Below are 23017 nucleotides of genomic sequence, written 5' to 3'. Positions count from 1 at the left end.
AAAGCTGCACTATCACGGCATTTCGAGCATTATAAGCTCATCTCTTAGGGGTTTGTCACCTGCTTGTGGACACGTGTCAGCTCTTTGAGCAGACAAACAGCTGCTTGTCAGCTTGCTTGTTAACATTGAACAGAATTGTTTTGCTGCTTTACTTTTTCTGCTGCAACTATTTTTTTTGGTCATTTTTGCTGAGGTCTTCAATGACGGATGATGCATGGCGTTCGTGACTAAACACCTGCTGTTTCAATGTATCCATTCTAGGTAACTGATCTGCACACATGTCTATATTTTAAATAGCTATCCAGTGCAGCTCCTCTGTGGGTTTCATCTACTGTATCTATCTATCAGTGACGTGCGGCCAGGGGAGGCAAGTGAAGTCATAATAAAAAATACAGAAACTGATGATTAAAAATGTTTAAAAATACATTTCTCTATTGACCTGTATTATAGATTGATTTTCCATATGATTCCAATCATTTTAAATGTGTTCTTAATTTAAAAATGTGCAGATACACCCGTGAGTGTAGCTTCTCAGCCAGGACTGGTCGCCAGCCAATTGCAAGGCACATATAGACAAACAACCAGTCACACTCACATTCATACCTATGGACAAGCAAAGCTCCAAACAAAACAAAAAGCTAGGCAAAAATACAGGGAACAAATAACAAGGCTAAGCAAGGCAAGGAGTAATCCAGAGCGTGCGGCAGGATGGAAGACAGTCCAGCATTAAGCAGGCTGATAAAAGCCTGATAAGGAATTGGCAGCAGGTAGCTCCACCCCAGGAACTTCCAAAAAAGGGTACTGCAAACCGGAAAAAAGAGGGAGCAAAACCAACACACTTTAGCCTACTGTAATTTTTGTACTGTAATTTTTAAAGTTTTTTTTTCAACACCTTCCCTCCCTTTCACACAGGAAGAGGACAAATTTGAATGACAAAATTTAACCCATCAAAATATTGAAAGTGTTAACATAGAAACGAGATGGTGTGAATGAAGCTGCTGAATTGTCCTCTGCTTTATCCTTCTCCTTTTCAGACACATTTAATTGTACAAAAACCCACACTATCCATACCATACATACAGTCGTGAAAAAAAATTAGGATACACAACAATTAGTCCCATCTATGCAATTTAATAGCAATTTAGAATGGCCTTATACACATTTATACAATGTGGAAGCATACGGTTAAAGTACAATAAATGTGCACGTGGCTGCAGCCCATTAGTGACACAAGATAGTAGCTTCACTGGTGACAAGGGCTTCATAATGGTGACCTTTGCCCTCGATAATGTGCCCTTCACACATGGCAGCAACTGGTGGCTCTGCCCCACCCCGCTGCATACCACCAATCTGGGTCCTGGTCCAGAAGCCACACTCCCAGTCAAGAAGTCACAGTCAGTCAAGTAATAACATATTGTTTCTTTAGAGGTACCGAAATTGAATATTCCAGGGAGCTGTTCATCTCCAATAGGTGCTGAATGTTAATTTGCAGCAAACCTTAAAAGATTGAGAAGCTGTGATGATATCATGATGGTCCCGCCCACTTTACCCCACCAGCTCCCTCCCCCACAGCCGTGGCTCTCCGTCCCCACATCCCTGCAGCTCAGCAGAGTTTTCCGTCCTGTGTCGGGTCAACATCGCAGAGCTCATGGAAGCAGCGGAGGAAACTCTCACTTACCGAGATGGCCCCGGACCTCACAGGACGCTGCTCCAAGGGGACAAGCTTATTAAGGCGGATACCGGGGGACATATTGAGACAAAAAGTGAGTCCAACTATGTGGATCTGGACATGAGACCGGACGGAAACAAGACTGTGAAAGTGACATTCACTGGCGAGGGGAGCCAACTGTCTGTCAAAAGTGACGGGTCCAGGCAGGGGGAACGCAAACCTGCCCTGGCGGAGCTCCCCACGGGTAACTCTTTAGACATGGCTGGTGGTGTTGCTGACCCAACTCAAGCCGAGGAGCAGGACTCCGGGGATAGGGTCCAGAGCGAGTGCAGTGAGGGGGATGAGCTCCATTACACGGACATGTATCTGAACAGTCGAACCGAGTCTGACGACGGCACCAGTGTGGCTTTGTCTGACCACAGCGGCACCGACACACTGAAGGACGAATCTCACTACATCACCACGCATGAGATCCAACTGACAGAACTCGACCATGACGTTGATTACGACCTGGGCCGCGGCGCCAGCTGGGATTTTGAGGATGAGAATTTGGTCTATTCGTTTGTGGATTACGCCTCGTTTGAAAGCAACAACACCCGAACCGGGACTCTAATCTTGGAGGGAAAAGTGGGCTCCAAACTTGGCGTGAGTACTGAGCAGGACGACAGCGATCTGTGTGACTCGGATAAATGTGCCAGCTCGGATGAAAGCCTGTGTAAGAACCACATGATTGGAGATGCTGCTTTGGGGAAAATCCACCTATCGATTAAAACATCCAGAGAGGAGCCTGCTGGTGTGGTGGATGAGGGGGGTGCCAAACGCTTCTCTTTTGTGAGAGCTGGATCACTAGGAGATAACAGAGCAAAATATTTCATCCCTGCTCCAGGCCGCCAACACCTCGCAACCAAACTTCGACGGAAAGACATTAATGAGTATTCCAGTGGCGCCTCCAGCTCCATTAGTGAGCTAGATGATGCTGATAAAGAAGTGCGGAATTTAACTGCCAGGTCATTCCGGAGCTTGGCATGCCCATATTTTGATACTATTAACTTAAGCACCTCCAGTGAGTCATCCATGTCGGAGTATGGTCTAAACAAGTGGTCTGCTTATGTGGATTGGAATTATGAACGCATTCCGAGAGGGGCAGAGCGCAGCGTAATTGCGCACAAGACCTCCAGCGCCACACTGGAAATGAACCAGACAGCAGAGGGTAAAAGAGCGCAAGCAGCACGAGCTAATCAGAGGATATCTGTGGGTAAACAGGCAGAGCTAAAAGATCAACAAGGTGTCACATTGAATGTGCAGTGCAATGTAGAAGCAACAGCAGGAACAAGACAAACCAAAGGTACCAGGAACAGGTCCAGTGAGGCACATGGAGCGGTGTTGGCTCGGTCAGGATGCAAGATGCAGTACCACCACACAGACAGCACAGGAAACACACACAAGAGGGCCATTTTTGCATCCAGTCTGCTTAAAAACGTCATTTCCAAAAAGATGCAGTTTGAACAGGAGCGTAAAATGGAGAGAGGAGAGATTTCCGACACATACCCGGCGCTTGTTTCCCCTAGCTTTCTGGAGGGGGGCAAAGACAGGAGTACAGCCAAGGGCTTTCAAAGGCAGAACTCTGAATCAAGCTCGGGTTTCACTAATTCTGGAGACGACCTCCCGTTAGAGGAAGGTAGTAGGCCTGCTTCTTGTGAGCCCACAGAGGAGCAGAAAAGCACCAAGGTTGTAGAGGAGTCCAGCGAAAGGCCAAAAGTGGTCCTCGCCCACAGTCAAAGCAGCGCGTTTGATTCATGGAAGGATGAAGGCGCTGCCAAGGAGGACTCAGACAGAAGCAACATGTTAACTAAACTCCTGTTTGTGCCGAGCTGGCAGCGTTTCTCCAAAAACAAGGAAGCTATCAACTCCGACATGCCTGAGAAAAGCCAAACAGTGCTCAAAACCGGAAACATGGAGAGTGAAAGCGACAAGGGTGCAAAAACACCCGAGATCAAAATATGCCTGAGAAGCGTGAAGGAAAATAAAGGCGGGTCTCTGAACATTGCCAGCCTGTTAACCCCCAAAATAAACTCCAATACTGTTAACACTTTTAGGGCAGCGGGTGACGCCAAATATCACATCTTGTCTGCTTCTGATAAGATCCCGAATTTTACCGTCAGGGACATAAGACACACCAAATGTAAGTTTCAAACGCCGATTTATCGTGTCCGAGATGTGCGCAAATTGGTCAAAAGCTCATATCACTTTGTTTCTTTGGATAATAGCGATGGTAAAGGCAGCACAGTGGAAGCGGCTGATAAACTAGACGACAAGACTAAGAAGGAGCCGGTAAAACAAGTGTCGCCTTCTCCCATTGTCATTAAATGCCACTCAGTAAAAACAAATGTTAAGTCACAAAAAGAAGACGACATGCCCAGCATAGCGCCACCTGTTGTCACAAAGCAGTCAAATCCTGACCAATCAGAAGCTGAAAAACTATTCAAGCAAAGACAGGAGAAGTCTGCCGGCGAGGCGGCCGAGTGGAGACTGGAAGCAAGAGTTCCCAAACAGGCTGCGTTGGAGAAATTGAAAGCTGCCGTTAAAACAATGGAGCAACTTTACGTTTTTGACCGCAATGAATGGAAACGCAAAGCTGAACCACCACAGCCAATCACAGACAGCCACGTGCTGTCTCTCATCACCAGTGAGGAGCAAGGAGCCGACGAGGAAGAAACAGCGGCTGAACCTGAAGATGAAAACTCCACGAACATTGTTCACATCCCCTGCGTTGATGAGCCACAGCAGCCCAAAACTTTCAGCAACAAAAGCGTCCTTCATCTTGGCAAAAGCAACAAGGTCAGCATTAGCTCGGCGCTGGCTAGCCCTATGAAAAGCTCCAAGGCGCCACTCTCGGTGAAAATAGAACCTCACAAACAAGGGCAGGTGGAGCAGAGAAAGCTCCAAATGAGTCCCACTAATCCCAGTGTCACGCCAAGCGACTCAGAGAACTATTTAACCATACCAGGCCTGGGCTACACCAGCGACATCAAAGTTCCCAACAGGGAGGCAGCCTGCACTGAAGTGAAGCCAAACATCTGCCAACAAGCTGACATGAAGAGAGTATTAATGGCTGAGTACCCAGCTTCTTCTATCTACCATCAGCCTGCAGGAGGTCCACAAACACAGCAGGTGTTGTGTTTCTCCCCGCCCATCACTACACTATCACCTCCACCTTCTACAGCAGAAGCAGGACTACAGACTCAGCGTAAAATGCTTCTGGACCCCACCACGGGACATTATTACCTAGTGGACACACCCATACAAGCCCCCACCAAACGACTCTTTGACCCAGAGACAGGGCAATACGTAGATGTGCCTCATTCACCAGTGGCGCCTATCGCCCCTGTTACGCCTCTGCCCCTCTCATTGCCGCCCCTCGCCCTCAGCCAGGGAGCCTACGCGCCCACATACATGATTTACCCAGGATTTATCCCCTCCCCTACGATGCTGCCACAGTCACCCAGCCACTCTGAGCAAAGTGACAAAACCTTAAAAAAAAACAGAAGTGCAAAGCAGGAAATGAAGGAGAGCCCCTACTACAGCGCCACAGCTGAGGCCCCGCCAACGCCTTCCTCCTCGGCCAGAGGGGGCACAGCGAACACAGACAGAAAGCCGATTATCAGCATCACGACGCAACAAGGTCCAAGAATAATCGCTCCGCCTTCCTTTGACGGGACAACAATGAGCTTTGTAGTGGAGCATCGGTGACCAAGGAGACGTCTCATTGCACATGTAAGTTGTTACCTTTACCTTGTTCAATATGTGATAGAAATAATATAAGTATAGTCATCACCATGGCAACACCTCATCAACTATTCTCTTGTGTTAGCACAAATTCCACTTGTGTTGCAGCCAATGGGTTATGCTAAAAAGGCTTTAAACTGTAAACATGTAATACAGATATCGTTATAGTTTTAGAATCATTAGACAAATGGTCAGTGACTTGCCAACAATGAGCTTCTAAGTACTGCCCATGCCCCCCCCCCCCCCCCCCCCCCCCCCCCCCGCTGGCCATGTTTTTCCATCAACTTGCAGGAAAGAAAAAGAGAGTCCACAGTATGGATGAACTGAGAATAGTTTGCTTTGCCATGATAACTTTGGAGCCTAATCCTTCACATCAAGCATGTAAACAAAGTCGTCTCACACTATTGAAATAACCCGACGGTGCCGTCATGCAGAGAAATGGGAACTAGAGTGACATGCACTAGGATGCAGGATGAAAAATCCCATCAAGTCCAGCCAGACTGCAGAGGTCTCACATGACCTGTCATGAAGCTACTGTCTAATATTGCTAATGTGCAAAAAGTCTGCATATGATGTGTTTCTTTACATCTGCATTGAACATCGCTAACAGGACCCCTTCCTTTTCCTACATTCCAGACGACAACTTTACAAAAATACACATAATATAAAAAGTTTAAGAACTTAAGTTTAAACTGCTGCTAAGATGGCATATGCCAGCAATGCCCACAAGGCTGTTTAAATGGTACACTAGGGGCAGGAACAGAAACTTTCAAATCTCTGGATTTATTGGACCTCTGCATATTCTAAGAATGAACTGAATGTGTTATTAATGGGATGTATGATTATCTATTACACTAACTTGCTTTCCACATTTTACAATGTGCGTTAAGTCATGATCCATCAAATTTCTGTATTGGAGTTTTAAAATCACCTTTGTTGACTTTTGAAACATTAATACTCATATTTACATGTCAAAAGTGCATTTTACAGGAATGTATTGTGGCATTTTAAGGGAATAAAGAGGAACATTATAACAGCATGCACGAATTAATACAAATTGCACTAAATAAAACTACATGATCAGATATTTGACTTGTGACAATGAATGAATTGCAATGAAGATGCAAGGAAGGTGTGTTATGTTCTCTGTAGGTCTGGTTATAGTCTCTTTAATGAGAGTCACACAAAATATAAAAAAGCAAACAAGGAAGGAACATTTGTCTTGAGTTGGATGGCAAAAGTCACCATGAAAACGTACTATTATGAACCAAAAAAAAAGCAGAAGACCGGGCTTGGTGGCAGGGAAAGTTGAAACGAGCGCTTCCTCCGAGCATGGAAGAAAGAACCAGCTTTTCACAGCTACAAAAATCTGGTTTTAAGTAGCCAGCCAGCCAATCAGCAGCAGGGTTGCAGTTTTCCCGCCTCCAGCCAATGAGTAAAACAAGGCAAGATGACTAAAATCGGGTAATATAATATTATTATTATTTTCAGACATTGTTTGTATATTAGGGCTGTACGGTGATCTAGTGGTTAGAGTGCAGACCTCACAGCTAGGAGACCAGGGTTCAATTCCACCCTCGGCCATCTCTGTGTGGAGTTTGCATGTTCCCCCCGTGCATGCGTGGGTTTTCTCCGGGTACTCCGGTTTCCTCCCACATTCCAAAAACATGCTAGGTTAATTGGTGACTCCAAATGGTCCATAGGTATGAATGTGAGTGTGAATGGTTGTTTGTCTATATGTGCCCTGTGATTGGCTGGCGACCAGTCCAGGGTGCACCCCGCCTCTCGCCCAAAGACAGCTGGGATAGGCTCCAGCACCCCCGCGACCCTCGTGAGGAAAAAAGCGGTAGAAAAAGAATGAATGTTTGTATATTACAAATTTTAATGTCATTTTTGGCAAAAATCCAATCCATTAAAGCCATTCTGGATTGGTTTCAGCCTCTTTATTGCACAAAATGCATCAAAATTGCCTCCCGCATCCTTCAGTTTTTATGTATGCACCTTTCGGACACCCCTCCACGAAGGAAGTTGCTGTTTTTTTAATACACTTTTTTAATACTCACTACTGCTCTGTATTAAATGTAAAATACATACTGTATACCTCATAAATCAGGCTATTTCTGATGCACAACTTGAAGAATTTGTCTCATTCACACTAGTCCATTGTCAAGTGTGGTGTCAGTGTAAGAATACAACTGCTTGTCAGCTGAGTGTGTAGCAGCCAAGGGGCCAAAACAGGCTTCAGTATAGTAGTGGTGTGAAGTGGAACACACAGTGTGTGCGCAGCTGATGGCGTGTGTGTAAGTAAGTGCGTGAGTGAGTGGGGGGATAGTGAAGCAGGAGGAAAAGGTCAGGTCAATGTAAAGTATTTGTTGTGCTGATGCAGGCAGAGGACAGCTGCTAGCAGAGATCAGATGCCGCTCCTCTGCTCCACCGTGGAAGCTAGTCGGCCCAGCTCAAACGGGGTCAAGTTTTTATAGGCCCGGCCCCCCTCTGCCTTGTCCAAAACGGGTAGATGGAGGTGGAGAGCAGTGTATCCCGAGTACTGAAAACTGAACTGTGTTCTGAATTTGAATAAGTTATATGTACACGATGTCCACAATCATTCAGATAATGTGAATTTTTTTGGTGTTCACACACAATATTGCGGCGATCTTGCGTGGGTGAAGAGATGAGGAGCTTCAGGACATAGCTTGCCATAATACAGGAATAAAAGGAGGGTAACTGCTGGGAAGCAGGAATTACTCCCTGGAAAGTCTGATCCAATACAAAGTCTGATACTTTTGTGCAAATACCTAATGTGCCTGATAAGGTTCATTCATTTTCTACCGCTTTTCCTCACGAGGAGCCTATCCCAGCTGTCTTCGGGCGAGAGGCGGGGTACACCCTGGACTGGTCGCCAGCCAATCACAGGGCACATACAGACAAACAACCATTCACACTCACATTCATACCTATGGACAATCTGGAGTCGCCAATTAACCTAGCATGTTTTTGGAATGTGGGAGGAAACCAGAGTACCCGTAGAAAACACACGCATGCACGGGGAGAACATGCAAACTCCACACAGAGATGGCCGAGGGTGGAATTGAACCCTGGTCTCCTAGTTGTGAGGTCTGCGCGCTAACTACTCGACCGCCGTGCCGCCTCCCTGATAAAGTTGTGTACTTCAAATCATACTCTCATATTCTCATTTCTTGACCCTTTGTATTGAGTTGTGGTTTCCTACAGAGTGGCTACACACAATAACCCGTACAAAAAACGTTTTAGATCTTCCAGAATCTGCACCTGTTGCATCTGTATTTCCTTTGAATTGTGCTTCCTGACAAAATGATCTGTTTTAATTTATTCCACCCACAGCCCGCCTCCGGGCATGCCCACTCCACTGTGAGTGGTCACATGCCCAAAGTGCTTCCTAACTATGAACATCTGTGACATCACAAAGGGGAAGTTTTACCACGCCTTTTGAAACAGAGCGTTTTTAGCCATCCCAAACTTCTTTCAGGGCTCACTTCCAAATGCGCAAATCTCATTAACTGAAACTTTGGCAACGTTTAACATGAGAATACAACATTCTAACTACATTTATAGGTCAGAAAAGTGGGAAAAGCATGATAGGTCCATAATAGGACTCCTAACTCCTGGTTGCTAAATTGTGCATGCACAATAAAATGTATGAACGGATAGTGACCCTAACCATAAACACTGTTTCTTTTCTTTTCCCTTCTAGAAATCTCCATGAAGGACAGTGCCTTCAATCACAACCAGCCAGCCAGCATTGTATTCTTTAGGCACTTGGCTAGGTCATTTGCTGGCTTTACTGGATATAACATAAAGAGACATCTACTCTATCAAGGACAGGGACCATTTTTCTTGAAAAAAAAGTCACTTAAGTGCACTTACACTCACATGTGATTGACAATATGTGTTCCAAGTAAATGCATGACTGTCAGAATGCTGTTTCCTCCTGCACTACTGTAGCTCAGTATGAAATGCGTGGACTGTGTTTATCATAAGTGAATCAAGCCTGCACCTTAAATGACACTCCTACATGGATGAACAGATGGAAGACCGGAGCCGGGACTCCTGTTTGATGTTTAGGGGATAAAAACATCCTCTATTTGTGTTTATTTTTACACTTTTTGTGTAACAAGGTCTACTGTGTGTGTGTGTGTGTGTGTTGTGACTGCACACATGCAAGGTCTGTAGGCATTCTTCAGAAGAGAAGTCATGTTGTTGGACTGTGAACGTGAGTACATGTGCAGTATTAATGAGGATTTAATAGGAATTTGCAAAAAAACTTTTTGTACAACTCCTACTAAATAATTGTGACATCAGGCCCTGAAGTTAACTGTGCCGACTGCTGAAAAACTGCACTTTTGGGGGAATATTGCCCAGCATCCACAATCCCTATGTAAGACATGAGCACATATGTATTTCTCTTTTCTGTGCGTTCTAAAGGTATAAAAACAGCTAAAAAAACAGCTCCAGCTCAGAAAACACATAATGGGAAGCCTTCTGAGAAAAAAACACTAACAACGCTACAACAATAGCTACATTGTTATTATAAACACTGTCATGCCAAAGAACTACAAAACCCCGCCACACCACACAAGCTAGCTCCAAGCTGGCTAGCAACTAGCTTGACCAGATACTTGCTCAGAGCATCACACTCACAATGCCTCAGGCCACTACTGAAAGGTAAGGTCACATGTTGGCGGTGTTTTATTTTTGAGTTTGGATAAATGAATGCAAGGTGTTGCGTTTGTTTCTACATCGTCACGTGAATCAATGCACCCGGGAAGGATGCTCCAGTAATACTTAAAAGGACCAAAATATGGAAAAATATGACATGTTATCATGAACGTGTTAGAAGTTTTTGGAGGTATTTTATTTCCAGCCAGCACAGGTGTCTCCCATTAATTACCAGTCTCTTCTTTTAGCTGTTTTTATATCTTTAGAACACATAGAAAAGAGAAAAAAATTTTGTTTATGTCATACAGGAGGTTTATAGATGATGGGCAAAATTCACCCCAAAAAATGCTGTTTTCTTTTAACTTCTTCCACAATTAATTGTACTACAAACGATACACAACAACACCCAGACTATTGTTTTAGCAGGTTTCCAACCTAAAGGTAATTGGAGCTGCTGGTCAGACTATTTGCCTTCCGTCATGTCGCATACACACTAGTTGATTGAAATGTTAATGGCTGCATTTGTTCAAATAAAACCATGTATTGATTACTAGAAGCATTTAGATCTTGTTGCTATTTTAACGCCAAAGGACGGATCATTGAAATCATTGAGTAATTTATTGTAAATGTGCATTTTATCTGGTGCCCTGATATAAACAAAGAGTTCTCCAATAAACCTCTTCTTCTTATGCGGACATGAACATAAAGGTGATAATGAACATGTTTTGTCTGTCGTATCCTGATGTTTCTATTGATATACACATGAACTGAAGACTCAAGGAACATATTTTCCCCCATAATGCCACAGTACAACATAAATCAACTGTTAAAAGTGGCCTTCAATAAAACTGCTGACTAAAAGAAGATGGTTGCAGAGGAAGAGATTACTGAAAGTGCAGATGGTTTAAAGTAAGTGCAAATAGGAGCTGCTGTGTTGTAGTGACTGGTGTTGTTTTATAAACGCATCATGTGAGCCGTGTGCAAGACGCAGGCAAAGGTCGTGATGATGGTAGACAGAATATTTGGAAAGGAGTTGTGACAATGACAATAATTGATGAATGTCATGTAGACCGACAAGCCTATTTCTGGAATAAATTCAAAATGCAAGCTACTGAAAATGTTTGCATTATTTGAATCCATTTCAGCCATATGTTTGAATACTGCTCATGTCGAACTTAAAGGAAATACTTTTACAGCAGCAAAACTCAGCAGAAAACTAATCCTAGTACTACATACGTCAGTACAAATGACACATTGATGATTATCAGTTGACAAAAACTAAATGTAGTTAATAATATGTACTGTAATGTACCTTATTTAAAGATGTTGCAGTAATTTTGAAAAATATTGTGTTGGAAAAAATGGCACTTAAGAAAAAACATAAAAATATAAAATACACCAAACAATTAAATACACAAATAATTAAACAACTCTGAAATAAAATAAAATAAAAATGTATGGTTTCAGCTAAAAATCTAAATGCTTTAAACATGCACATCTTGGAGTGGCCAACCTCAGGCAATAATCATGTGCAATAATCATGCTGTTTAGCTCATGAATATGGGAACAAAAAGTGTTGCATTTCTATTTTTGTTGCATAAAAATATATATAATTATATATGAATATCTTACAGGCTACATGCCGGCCAAGTGGTTAGCGATAAGTGTTACAAAATTACAATTTTGTAACTGCGGTCTAGTGGTTAGCGCGCAGACCTCACAGCTAGGAGACCAGGGTTCAATTCCACCCTCGGCCATCTCTGTGTGGAGTTTGCATGCATCTCCCCGTGCATGCGTGGGTTTTCTCCGGGTACTCCGGTTTCCTCCCACATTCCAAAAACATGCTAGTAATTGGCGACTCCAAATTGTCCATAGGTATGAATGTGAGTGTGAATGGTTGTTTGTCTATATGTGCCCTGTGATTGGCTGGCGACCAGTCCAGGGTGTACCCCGCCTCTCGCCCAAAGACAGCTGGGATAGGCTGGGACCCCCGCCACCCTCGTGAGGATATGCGGTAGAAAATGAATGAATATCTTACAGTCGTAAATCTGACATAGCTTCAGTCCTGAAAATTATAATCAATAAAAATTTTGGTGTCTAGGAATCAAGACAGATTTATGGCAAAGGAGAAGGAGACGAAAGGCACATGTCCTGTCTTGCTATCCAGCTTGCAAATTTAGCTTCCTGGTGACACTGAAACATCACCCAGGCTGAGGCTTAAGTTGAACCTGAGTGTTTGCTGCTGCTGTGTTTATCCGGTCGCTATGGACGCAACCAGACTGGCAGACACCGCTTTGCCCCCTCAGCTGCTCTCGGTGGTTTTGAAAGAATCTGCATCAAGGCCCAGTTGTTGTGTTTTAATGCCAGCTGGGGCTCTGATGTCACGGTGGCCGGCGGTCAGGCCAATACAGTCCAACTTTTTCCCTCCTTTGGTATACTACAAACACTAAAAGCTCTTTATTTGTTATCTATTCTGACTGAGCTAATATAAGTGATCAATGATAGAGTAAGGCACGTTTTTATCAACATTTATCATTACATTTTAGATGCAAACTGCAAACAAGCAAGAGAGATGGGTTGATGTTACTTGATAACCTTGCTGAAGAATTTCGATATTACACAGCGGGGAGCTTCTTTGAACTATTCTAATAAAAGTAGAGCTCTGCTGCAGAAATGTTGGCAAAATACAAATACTTTTTTTTTTACTTTAACTACAGAGTATGTCAACAGACTCGATTCTCTCCAGTGTACCTTTATTTCCATCCAATAATAATAAAATGTATCTCTCACTAGGGTAGTATAACTGTCAGACATGGAACCGTCAAGTCAAAACATTGTAAAAATATTATTTTCAATTTTTGTTTATTTTTTTTATCCCAGATCTTGTACAATGTAAACCAGCACAGCGCAATTTAGTGACATTACTACTCTGGTACATACTGTATTTAAGTTGCTTCACATTTAATAAAATAGGTTTGTTTTTTGACACCTTGTACTAATGTCCATTGTCAACCTCCATCACGCCAAACATGCATACTGTACTGTATTTGCCCAACATAAATAAAACCATAAAAACACAACAAAATAATTCCCAATTGCAAAACAAAATGTCAAATTATTTCTTAAATACGCCACAGGAATGTAAACATTGCAAAACAAAACACATTCACCACATTTGTCTCTTTTGTGTGTTTGGCTGCTTAAGATGCTGAGGTGTGAAATGCAATGAAACCTCATAGAGGGGAAAAATAACCTGCCCCAAAAAAAATAAACTCCTCCCTTCCTAGAAGTTTACTAGACCTCCTTTACCAGCTGGAGCCAAAAACCTTCTTGCACATGTTGGAGTTCTCCTGGTGAAGTGGGAATTCCGAGCCGGGGATGAGGAGCTTCCTGCTCTTTCTTGACACCACACTCTTCCCTGATGACAGACTCTCATGCTTCTTTGCGTATTCCCTGAAAGGTGACAAGGAACGTCAGTTAAGATTGATGTAAAGCCATTTAAAGTACTTTCACTGAGGCTTCATGAGCACCTGACGGGGAAGGTGGTTTTGTCCATCTGCATGCATACCAGGAAGGGATACTCAGAGAACTGCACTGTAGTGATGAAGTCGAGGGCCGCTTCAGTTTCAAAGCTGACTTCCAAACCGGCGCTCATGAAGTCCATGTCTACTGTAACATTACCTGAGACAACTAATGCCCCCCTGCAAAACACAACAAACAGTCTTCGTCAAGAGCTTTTCTATTTATGCTTGGTATCATACCTATGTTTGAAATGTTCAGTATGATACATAATAGTTACATTTTAACAGCAGCATGATTCTAGGTTAACCTAGTGACACAAAATTATCAAAATTATAGATCTCCCGTCTGTAGCTGACTACAGGCGGTTGACCTTCGAGCTTGTTTTAAGATGGGCAGAGAAGAATGTCATTTTATAAATCTGTTATCTATGAAGTGGCAGGTATCCATCTTATTTTCTTCAAAATATGCTTTAATATTGGCCAAAAAATATTCATTCATTTATTTTCTACCGCTTTTCCTCAAGAGGGTCGCGGGGGTGCTGGAGCCTATCCCAGCTGTCTTCGGGCGAGAGGCAGGGTACACCCTGGACTGGTCGCCAGCCAATCACAGGGCACATATAGACAAACAACCATTCACACTCACATTCATACCTATGGACAATTTGGAGTCACCAATTAACCTAGCATGTTTTTAGAATGTGGGAGGAAACCGGAGTACCCGGAAAAAACCCATGCATGCACGGGGAGAACATGCAAACTCCACACAGAGATGGCCGAGGGTGGAATTGAACCCTGGTCTCCTAGCTGTGAGGTCTGTGTGCTAACCACACAACCGCCGTGCAGCCCCGGGCCAAAAAATATGATAAAATCAAAATAAATAAAATATGTAAGCTGCACGGTGGACGAATGGTTAGTGCACAGGCCACACAGCTAGGAGACCCCTCGGGCATCTCTACATGGAGTTTGCATGTTCTCCCCTTGCGTACTCTGGTTTCCTCCCACATTCCAAAAATATGTTAATCGGCGACTCCAAATTGTCCATAGGTATGAATGTGAGTGTGAATGGTTGTTTGTCTATATGTGCCCTGTGATTGGCTGGCGACCAATCCAGGGTGTACCCCGCCTCTCGACCGAAGACAGCTGGGATAGGCTCCAGCATACCCGTGACTCTAGCGAGGATAAGCGGTAGAAAATGAATGAATGAATGTAAACTTAATGGTTGTTTGTCTGTATGTGCCCCGCCTCTCGCCTGAAGACAGCTGGGATAGGCTCCAGCATATGCCTGCCAACTTGTGAGGATAAGTGGCATAGAAAAGAGATAATGGCTGGATAATAAAATACAATATGTCAAATAATAAAAAAATATAACACCCACATTTGTTGTTTTTTTAAAGAAAAAAATCCCAAAATTCAGGTGAATTTGTGAATTTGTGTCTCACTCAGCAGAATGACTAATTTGATGAATACCACATAACAAAAGGGACAAAACTCAATGTGACAATTGCGGCTGCTGTTTCTGAAATGACCCAAGACAGCATATGTAATATTGTAAACCAAAATGCATATGTCTGTTATTTCATGATGGGATGCATGCCCTGGCAAAGCTGCATGTGTGTGTGTGGTTTGTTCTGCGTCTATTAATAGGCTGCCAGTCTATTATCAGGGTGAAAGAGGCACAGTTATGTTGATCCATTCACCTGCCTCTGCCATTCGCTGGCACACGCAGGTCAAGTCCCCGTTTGCCTTAAGAGTAGTGCACAACTAGCAAGAATCTCTACTTTTTAATACTACATCCTGTTTAGTTAATAAGACCCGACCTATGCAAACAATACAATTGTTATGAAGATACAGTACCTCATTTGAATTCAGCAATGGACAGACTCTGCTTTATAGACTCTGTCACCACCACAGACACCTGATACCTGCGCCCGCTTGTGTATTTTATTTTAAAATAGCAAGACAGACGGGACTGACGTCACAAGATAGGTGTGAAGCACAATACTGGATGGCGTCCAGCTTGTGCAGTGGAACAAGTGAATCAGACAACACTTATAGAGCGTTTACAGTTCACATGATTCCAACATCAACACGGCTCTATTTGCAGCACCATGACATGGCTGGAACGTATCAAACAACCATAAAGGTTATTTTTTTTCTAAGAATCGCCACCGAGGCCTGCAGGTGTGTTACATCACATTTGTACCGTGCATGCAGTTCACCAACATACATGTGTTTGCAGCATTTAGCACAATGTCAAGGAATTCTTGACATGCATTTATGACGTAGTTTGTGGACTTTACCTGTTGTTGACGCTGGTTTTGGACTCTCTGTACCACAAACTGATCTCCATGCCGCCGGAGATATCAATAGCTAACCCACCTTGGAACTCTGCACTTGCCTTCAGACCAGACTGCAGTTGGATGACCTGTGTGTGATGAGGATGAGAAAAAGTAAATATTAGCAGAAATTATTAGCATTCTCTACAACTACAGCCTGATCAGTGCAATCGGTGAAATACTGTACATGTTCAGTATCATACCATACCATTAGGTCTTGCCTACCTCAGAATGATCCGTCAGCAGAATCAGACCCTTCACAACATTCATGGGTTCCCCAGTCATAGAGAACATTTTGGACATGAGGTCGCTGTAACCTTTGAAGAAGGTAACAGGTCTCAGTTGGACATCAAACAGCAGAGCTGACATCCCGGCGAATGACTCCAAGTCTTCCTCGCCCTCATCCGGCGTAGCGGCGATGAGCGACTCCAACCCCTGTGCTTCAATGGCCACCTGGACCACAGCGGGCGCAAGGTAATCAAACACACATTTTGCTAATTGTGACTTTTACAATAAGCTGTGATTTATTGATGTTCAAACCTGGAGTCCATGGAGCATTGCTCCTTTACTAGCTCCATAAATGTTCATGTTGCTTCTTCTCAGAATCCCGGAGCCAGAGTACAAGATGTCCAAACTGTATGTGGAGGTGACATCGGCAGATTCTGTGGGAAGTCCAGTAGCCTAGTCAAATACTAACTAATGATAATGATAACTTATGGAGGAATTAGCCAGTAGCTCCCAAACAAATTAAATCTATCCATTCAAAATTTGTATGAACTGGAATTAGATTCATTCATTAATTTTCGCAAGGGTGCTGGAGCCTATCCCAGCTGTCTTCGGGGCAAGAGGCGGGGTACACCCTGGGCTGGTCGCCAGCCAATCACAGGGCACATATAGATAAACAACCATTCACACTCACATTCATATCTATGGACAATTTGGAGTCACCAATTAACCTAGCATGTTTTTGGAATGTGGGAGGAAGCCGGAGTACCCGGAAAAAGGCATCGCATGCTAACCACTTGCCCGCCGTGCAGTCTTTGTAAGTAGATTCAAATTCCAAAAATGTATTCATGGAAATTTATGATTTTTTGTACCACTTACGTGCCATGAATCCTGAGAATGCAGATGATGACCCGAATTTTGAAAAGCGATCATAGTTGTGTGCAATCACGTCCTGCATAGCTTGTCTCAGCACTTGGCTGAAAGAATGCAAAATATAGTATGGAAGTAAATCTGATCAACGTTCATCCTGAGTTGAGTTGCTCATCAACACACCTAGCTGGCATGTGGAAGCGGAGGATGTCCTGAATCTTTGACAACATGTACTTGTTCATCTCATGAGGCAGGTGACCGATGGACAAGAGAAGATTCTTGACTTCTATGTAAGACGGGTTGCTGCTGAGGATGACGTCAGCGGCGGCAGCTCGCACGTTTTTCTCATAAATCCGGCGATTTTGGTGGTAAATTCTGTTTACCGTTTGTTTGACCTGAAGAAGCAGATAAATAATACTTTATCTTCTATTAGAAAATAATAGTCTTAAAATGTCATACCTCAGCCGTCATGAGAGCGGCATCGTATCTCTGCAGGCTGGTGAGTGATATGGTGCTGTACGCGCCCACTTCCGACTCAGCATATTTGGTAAAGATGGGAATGGCCTCTGGGAGCAGAGAGTTTTTCAGGGCCAGGAGGAACATCTGGACTTCAGATTCATCCTGTGTGCTGTCCGGACCTTCCAGGATCATCTTCTTGACCTGCACCACTGTCTGAGAGGTAGAAGACCATCATGCACTGAGCTACATTCTAAAGCACACAAATGTTTAGATCATTGAGCATCATAGTCTTAGGGCTCACCGGCAAGTTACATCCTCCTTTCTGACACAGCTTGTGGACCAGGGCTCCCATAATAATCACCACAGACTCTTTGATATCAGTGCTGACGATCTTTCCTTTAGAGATCTCCTGTACACCAACACCGGAGTCAGGACAAGGAGAAGGAGTCTGTATCTTTATGTATTGAGCAAAATGCACACTCACCAACAGAGATTTGAGCATGCGCTCATTGGGATGTGAAGCAAATCCGCATGCATAAAGAAACCTCTCCTGCAGAACCACACCTTTGGCATCGGTGAAGTTTAGGAATTGAAGCATGGCATCCAAAGACGCAGTGGTTTGGGAGGATGTGACAGCATCCACCAATTGAGGACTTTTATAGAAAAGGTCAAATAGATCAGTGGAAGGTTAAAAATGATCCAAAATATTCAATTTACTGACTGTATGAGAGTGATGACATCAGGAAGACGCCAAACAAGCCAAAGGAAAGATCTGCTTACAGAGCCGTCTTGCTGGCGCTCTTCAGCACTTTGAGGATTTCATCTTTGGATGCCTTTCTGATACTCTGGATGAGAGCCAAGAAGCTACGAGGGGCTGTGGCCTTGGATAAGTTCCCTGGCTCGAGTTTCTTCTGGAGACCCTGCCAGTGTTCGGAAAGCTGAGAGACACAACACAAGGTTAGTTAGTGTAATGTCAATAATGACAAAATAATACCACAAGAGTAGTGTAGTATCCATCACTCACAGAAGGACAATTCTTGCACCGGGATTTCATTTTCTCCGCTGTGATACCAACAGCTGCCAGCTTGGTGTCAATCGACTTGACAACCATGGACGGATCTTTCCCAGCAGCCTCCAGAGGTCCAGCCTCTGTGCCCACCAGCGTGAAGGTTTGTCTGTGGATCCAGAAAAGAGGTAACCGAGAGTCTTTGTTGCAGAAGTTGATGATAATGATGAAATGTTCTTACCTGGACACAACTCTGGCTGATGAAGATCGGTGAGCGTTGACGATCAGCCAGTGTTTTTCTTCAGCCACGGCTGAACGGATGAATCCATCTTGAAGTGTGAAAACTGTGACAGAGCTCGACTTCCGGCCCACACCCAAAACCTGAGCATGACATATTCAAAAAATGCGTTTTAACAGTCCATTGAAATGAAACCTAGGTGAGATGGTTGTCCATTAACTCACCTGACTGTGTGTGGTGAATCCTGTCTCAGCAGTCTTACATGACTCCAGGTACTTTGTTCTAATCACTTGGTTGTCTTCTGCCTTGTATGAAACTGTGCACCTTCCAGACACGTCATTCTATTTCCGTACAGTGACTGGAGTTAGTTTAAGAACACATTTCTGCTGTTTTTATTTTATTTTTACCTCTATAACTTTTCCTGTATTGAGCTGCATTTGTAATAAGCTGGACACCCCTCGTTTAAGGTTCTTGATGATGGCAGGCTCCGCCCAGTAGGAATAAAAAGCCTTAACCTGCAACACATAGAGAAAGCAGACAATGAAGCTGCACTTTGACCTGCGGATGAAGCAGCTGGCCGTTCGTGCTGCATCTCACGTACACTTTCATCGGGGTATCGGCTTCCCTTTACACTTGTGCACAAAAATGCTTGGTCGTGACATCAGTGACTATTTGCATCCCATTGTTTGAAGTGTAGATCCAAAACAAGAATACTTGTATGGTGCGTTACTTATGGGAGCACAGTATAGAAGAACACAAGGGTAGTGATGTACTGTTTTTATCCCGTAGGACAGTTCAGGCAGCCAATTTAGCTCGTATCGTATAATATCCTGGACAAGATAAGCACCATGACATCATCCCACAGCGTCTCCTAGAAAGCATGTGATTTATTTGCTATTCAAACACAACATCAGATAGGACCACCACAAATAGATATTCAAATGCTTGTGTCCTGTTGTGACTGTGTGCATGTGTGTGTGTGTGTGTGTGTGTGTGTGTTATACACTTAGTCATGCACAATAGTGCCACCTAAAGGACTAGAGTTGAAGAGTTGCAAACTGGATGTCATTCATTCATTCATTACCGCTTTTTCCTCACAAGGGTCGCGGGGGTGCTTGTGCCTATCCCAGCTGCGAGAGGCGGGGTACACCCCAACTGGTCGCCAGCCAATCACAGGGCACATATAGACAAACAACCATTCACACTCACATTCATACCTATGGACAATTTGGAGTCGCCAATTAACCTAGCATGTTTTTGGAATGTGGGAGGAGTACCCGGAGAAAACCCATGCATGCACGGGGAGATGCCCAAAAATTGAAATTGAAATTGGAATTGAACTCTGGTCTCCTAGCTGTGAGGTCTGCGCGGTAACCACTAGACCGCCGTGCCACCCAACTGGATGTCAAGATTTTGTAATTTTGTAACACTTATCCCTACCAGGGTTGCAGGGAATTGAACAACTCGGCTGGACATTTTCAGAATATTCAGCCAACCTGTATCCGAAGCACTGTTGCATTGTAAATAATGATAGGACACTTATCCTATCGACCTGGTGACCTTTGTACAAACGCACACATCTTGTTTTTTGCCGGCCAAATTCATGACCTCACCCACGATGAGTCGAAGGTAGCAAGGTTAAGAGAAAATCAACACTTGCACTCTTCAAATTTAAAAAGGATACATAATAAAACATTTAAATGACTACTGATACCTTTCCATTTTTCAAGTGCACATAGAAAGGTTTAGTCAGCGCCGCCAGTCTACTTTGGCCAAGGAGGTTTTCAATGCTGGTTCCATGGAGGACATTCTTCTTCAAGGAGCGCTGGGACACAAGGTCAGCTCTCACATTGGAGATCTTTTGGACAGAGACAGGTTTGCGGTGTGTAGGATTTCCTTTAAAGCCTAATATCAATATGAGTGTCCACTGTTGTGTGACAAAAAAGACCTTTAGTTGGATCAACTGCTCATCCTTGTTGCTGGGATCTCTCCACATGAGACTGACGTCCACGTCGCTGGAGATCTTGTAGCCAGCACCGCCCTCTTTCGACCTCCTGACCCTGTCCACCAGCACCTCGGTGGTGTAGCTGAATTTGTACAGCTGGTTGTCATTCAGCTGGGGTCCTCGAGCGCCACCTGAAGAAACACAAGGACCACGGCTGGTCAACTCGTGAATTGCTCAGCTGTATTACAATGGGGCAATACTATTAACATTATCAGTTAACACGTGTCTTGACATTTAAGCGTTTCTTAACCATTATACAAGGTAGGCCATAAGTTACCATACATAGGAAAATCATCATCATTCATTCATTCATTCATTTTCTACCGCTTATCCTCACGAGGGTCGCGGGGGTGCTGGAGCCTATCCCAGCTGTCTTCGGGCGAGAGGCGGGGTACACCCTGGACTGGTCGGATAATTATGGACAATTTGGAGTCGCCAATTAACCTAGCATGTTTTTGGAATGTGGGAGGAAACCGGAAACCACGCATGCACGGGGGAGAACATGCAAACTCCACACAGAGATGGCCGACGGTGGAATTGAACCCTGGTCTCCTAGCTGTGAGGTCTGCGCGCTAACCACACGACCCCCGTGCAGCCTAAAATCATCATCATTTTTATTCAAATAATGTGCTCTGTAATTTCACATGAATATGTTTTTTCCACTCTTGATGAATTTGCATTAGCACCGTTGAAGCTATGCTTGTAATGGTGTTGGTGATAACGTTCCTTGACATCATTTATGACTCGTATCATCATTTGATACATCATGGCCTTTAAAATGCCCCCAAAGATAGAAATCAAGAGAGGAGAGAGCTGGGGTATCCTATGTATGGAAACTTATGGCCCACCCTGTACTAGACTACAAAATACATATTGTCGTTTAAGGCTTCAAAAAAACTGAAATATCAGCCGCAACATTTTTCTAATTATGAGCATACAGTTTTATGAGGGTCTAACTTAAATCACTTGTTATGGTCAAAGAGATTTGGGTTTTTACTAAATAAACACACTTGCACTTACATGATTCTTCGCTCACGTATATGGTGAGCTAGTAGAAATAAAGTGTTTAAGTGAAGGAACAATGGTGACAGTGGTTCGTAACCCAATATCCTGCAGAAATCACAATGCGACTTTTCAATGACCATCCTTATGTTTGTTTCACTTGTCATTTCCCATAAGAGAGTATCCTGCCAGAAAAGTGCTGAGCTGATTCAATCAGCGGCCATTTAACCGGGTTGTGTTCAAGTTGATAAGGTTTACTCCTCTGCCTAATAATGACAAGCTTTTTGTCAGTGAAGATGGACTGACGTGTCAGTATGATTTCCTCACCACACATCAAAGCTCAATGGTTACTGGACACATTGACTGTCTAGGAAGGACAACAAACATGTTTTTGGATGTTATTATCAAACACTTGTGCAGCCGTTCCTTTGCATTAAGTGTCTCTACAGTGAAATAGATGAGAGATGAAGCTCTAATGAGTGAAGCCAGAATGTCCCAAAAAGCTACAAAGAAAATATACAGTTCAAAAAACATAATTTGTACAACAAAATACACAATACAGAGAGTACTCACCAGAGGCAGACGCTGAGACACAGGAGGCTGCACAAAGCAAGAACACAACAAAAGTTGACATTGTGTGTGTCTTCTTTGCAGCCAAACGAATTAAAGGGACACAAAAGTGTCTGTATTTGTGTGTGTGTGTGTGTGTGTGTGTGTGTATGTGTGTGTGTGATGTGGCACGAAAGGGCCAAAAGAGGCAAAGAAAGTCTCGGCTTCTACTATTGTGTTTTATCGGAGGGGAGGGCAGACTCCAAACTCCACGCTCAAGTACTTAGTATCCGAGATAACAAGCAAATTATTAACCTGATGAGCACAGATTTGACAGGAACTTGTGTTAGTGATTGGTGCAGCCAGGGGGACCCCTTTGGAAGAACCAGTGGCTGCCAGTCTGACCATGTGATCAATGACTTAATCAATGGCTGATAAGATTGTCATCAACCTATGAGATGATTGCAATTGGGAGAACATAAATAACAGTAACTGTGAATATGACATATCAAAAATGCAAAAAGTGTGAATGAGTTCATTTACCAAGAAGATGTGGAGAAAGGTCCTCATGGTAGATGCCTTATTTTCTTCTCCTTGGGGGGAACAGTTGAGACTTTGTTGCTGCAAAGTAGTAGGAGGTCTCCTCTGAGTGAAAC

At 43.7% G+C, this 23017-nt stretch overlaps 2 protein-coding genes across 3 annotated transcripts; one reads left to right on the top strand and one right to left on the bottom strand.

The window, feature by feature from the left end:
• Positions 1–1628: 1628 nt before the first annotated feature.
• On the top strand, positions 1629–10937 carry LOC131126428 (uncharacterized protein C4orf54 homolog). 2 transcript variants are annotated; one of them, XM_058068951.1, is made up of 2 exons: positions 1629–5443; positions 9186–10937. In XM_058068951.1, exon 1 carries the CDS (start codon positions 1649–1651, stop codon positions 5417–5419), a length of 3771 nt encoding a protein of 1256 aa, XP_057924934.1. In that variant the 5' UTR covers positions 1629–1648; the 3' UTR covers positions 5420–5443; positions 9186–10937. The 2 variants fall into 2 exon arrangements, with proteins under 2 accessions (XP_057924934.1, XP_057924943.1); XM_058068960.1 differs by lacking the exon at positions 9186–10937 and adding an exon at positions 5747–5880.
• A 1981-nt stretch (positions 10938–12918) lies between these two features.
• On the bottom strand, positions 12919–22603 carry mttp (microsomal triglyceride transfer protein). Its single transcript, XM_058072713.1, has 18 exons — positions 22386–22603; positions 20754–20941; positions 20520–20663; positions 19213–19320; positions 19030–19146; positions 18809–18948; positions 18586–18736; positions 18342–18499; positions 18046–18214; positions 17863–17970; positions 17562–17774; positions 17286–17497; positions 17112–17209; positions 16548–16669; positions 16233–16460; positions 15972–16096; positions 13681–13851; positions 12919–13603 (listed from the first exon to the last, which is right to left on the bottom strand). The coding sequence occupies exons 1-18, from the start codon at positions 22444–22446 to the stop codon at positions 13456–13458; spliced, it is 2661 nt and encodes an 886-aa protein (XP_057928696.1). The 5' UTR covers positions 22447–22603; the 3' UTR covers positions 12919–13455.
• Between the last annotated feature and the right edge of the window lie 414 nt (positions 22604–23017).

Source organism: Doryrhamphus excisus, chromosome 1, assembly GCF_030265055.1.
Source record: "Doryrhamphus excisus isolate RoL2022-K1 chromosome 1, RoL_Dexc_1.0, whole genome shotgun sequence".
Taxonomy (NCBI): Eukaryota; Metazoa; Chordata; class Actinopteri; order Syngnathiformes; family Syngnathidae; genus Doryrhamphus; species Doryrhamphus excisus.
Note: the sequence above shows the minus strand (reverse complement) of the source record. Positions and strands in the feature narration are given on the sequence as shown.

What these genes read in the sequence shown, in the direction of transcription:
- LOC131126428 (XM_058068951.1), top strand. Translation starts at nt 1,649, where the DNA reads ATGGAAGCAGCGGAGGAAACTCTCACTTACCGAGATGGCCCCGGACCT.
- mttp (XM_058072713.1), bottom strand. Translation starts at nt 22,446, where the DNA reads ATGTCAACTTTTGTTGTGTTCTTGCTTTGTGCAGCCTCCTGTGTCTCA. An exon ending in ATACAGGAAAAGTTATAGAG is followed by an intron (nt 19,147 to 19,212) that starts GTAAAAATAAAA and finishes GTACGGAAATAG; the next exon opens with AATGACGTGTCTGGAAGGTG. An exon ending in GATTCACCACACACAGTCAG is followed by an intron (nt 18,949 to 19,029) that starts GTGAGTTAATGG and finishes TGTCATGCTCAG; the next exon opens with GTTTTGGGTGTGGGCCGGAA.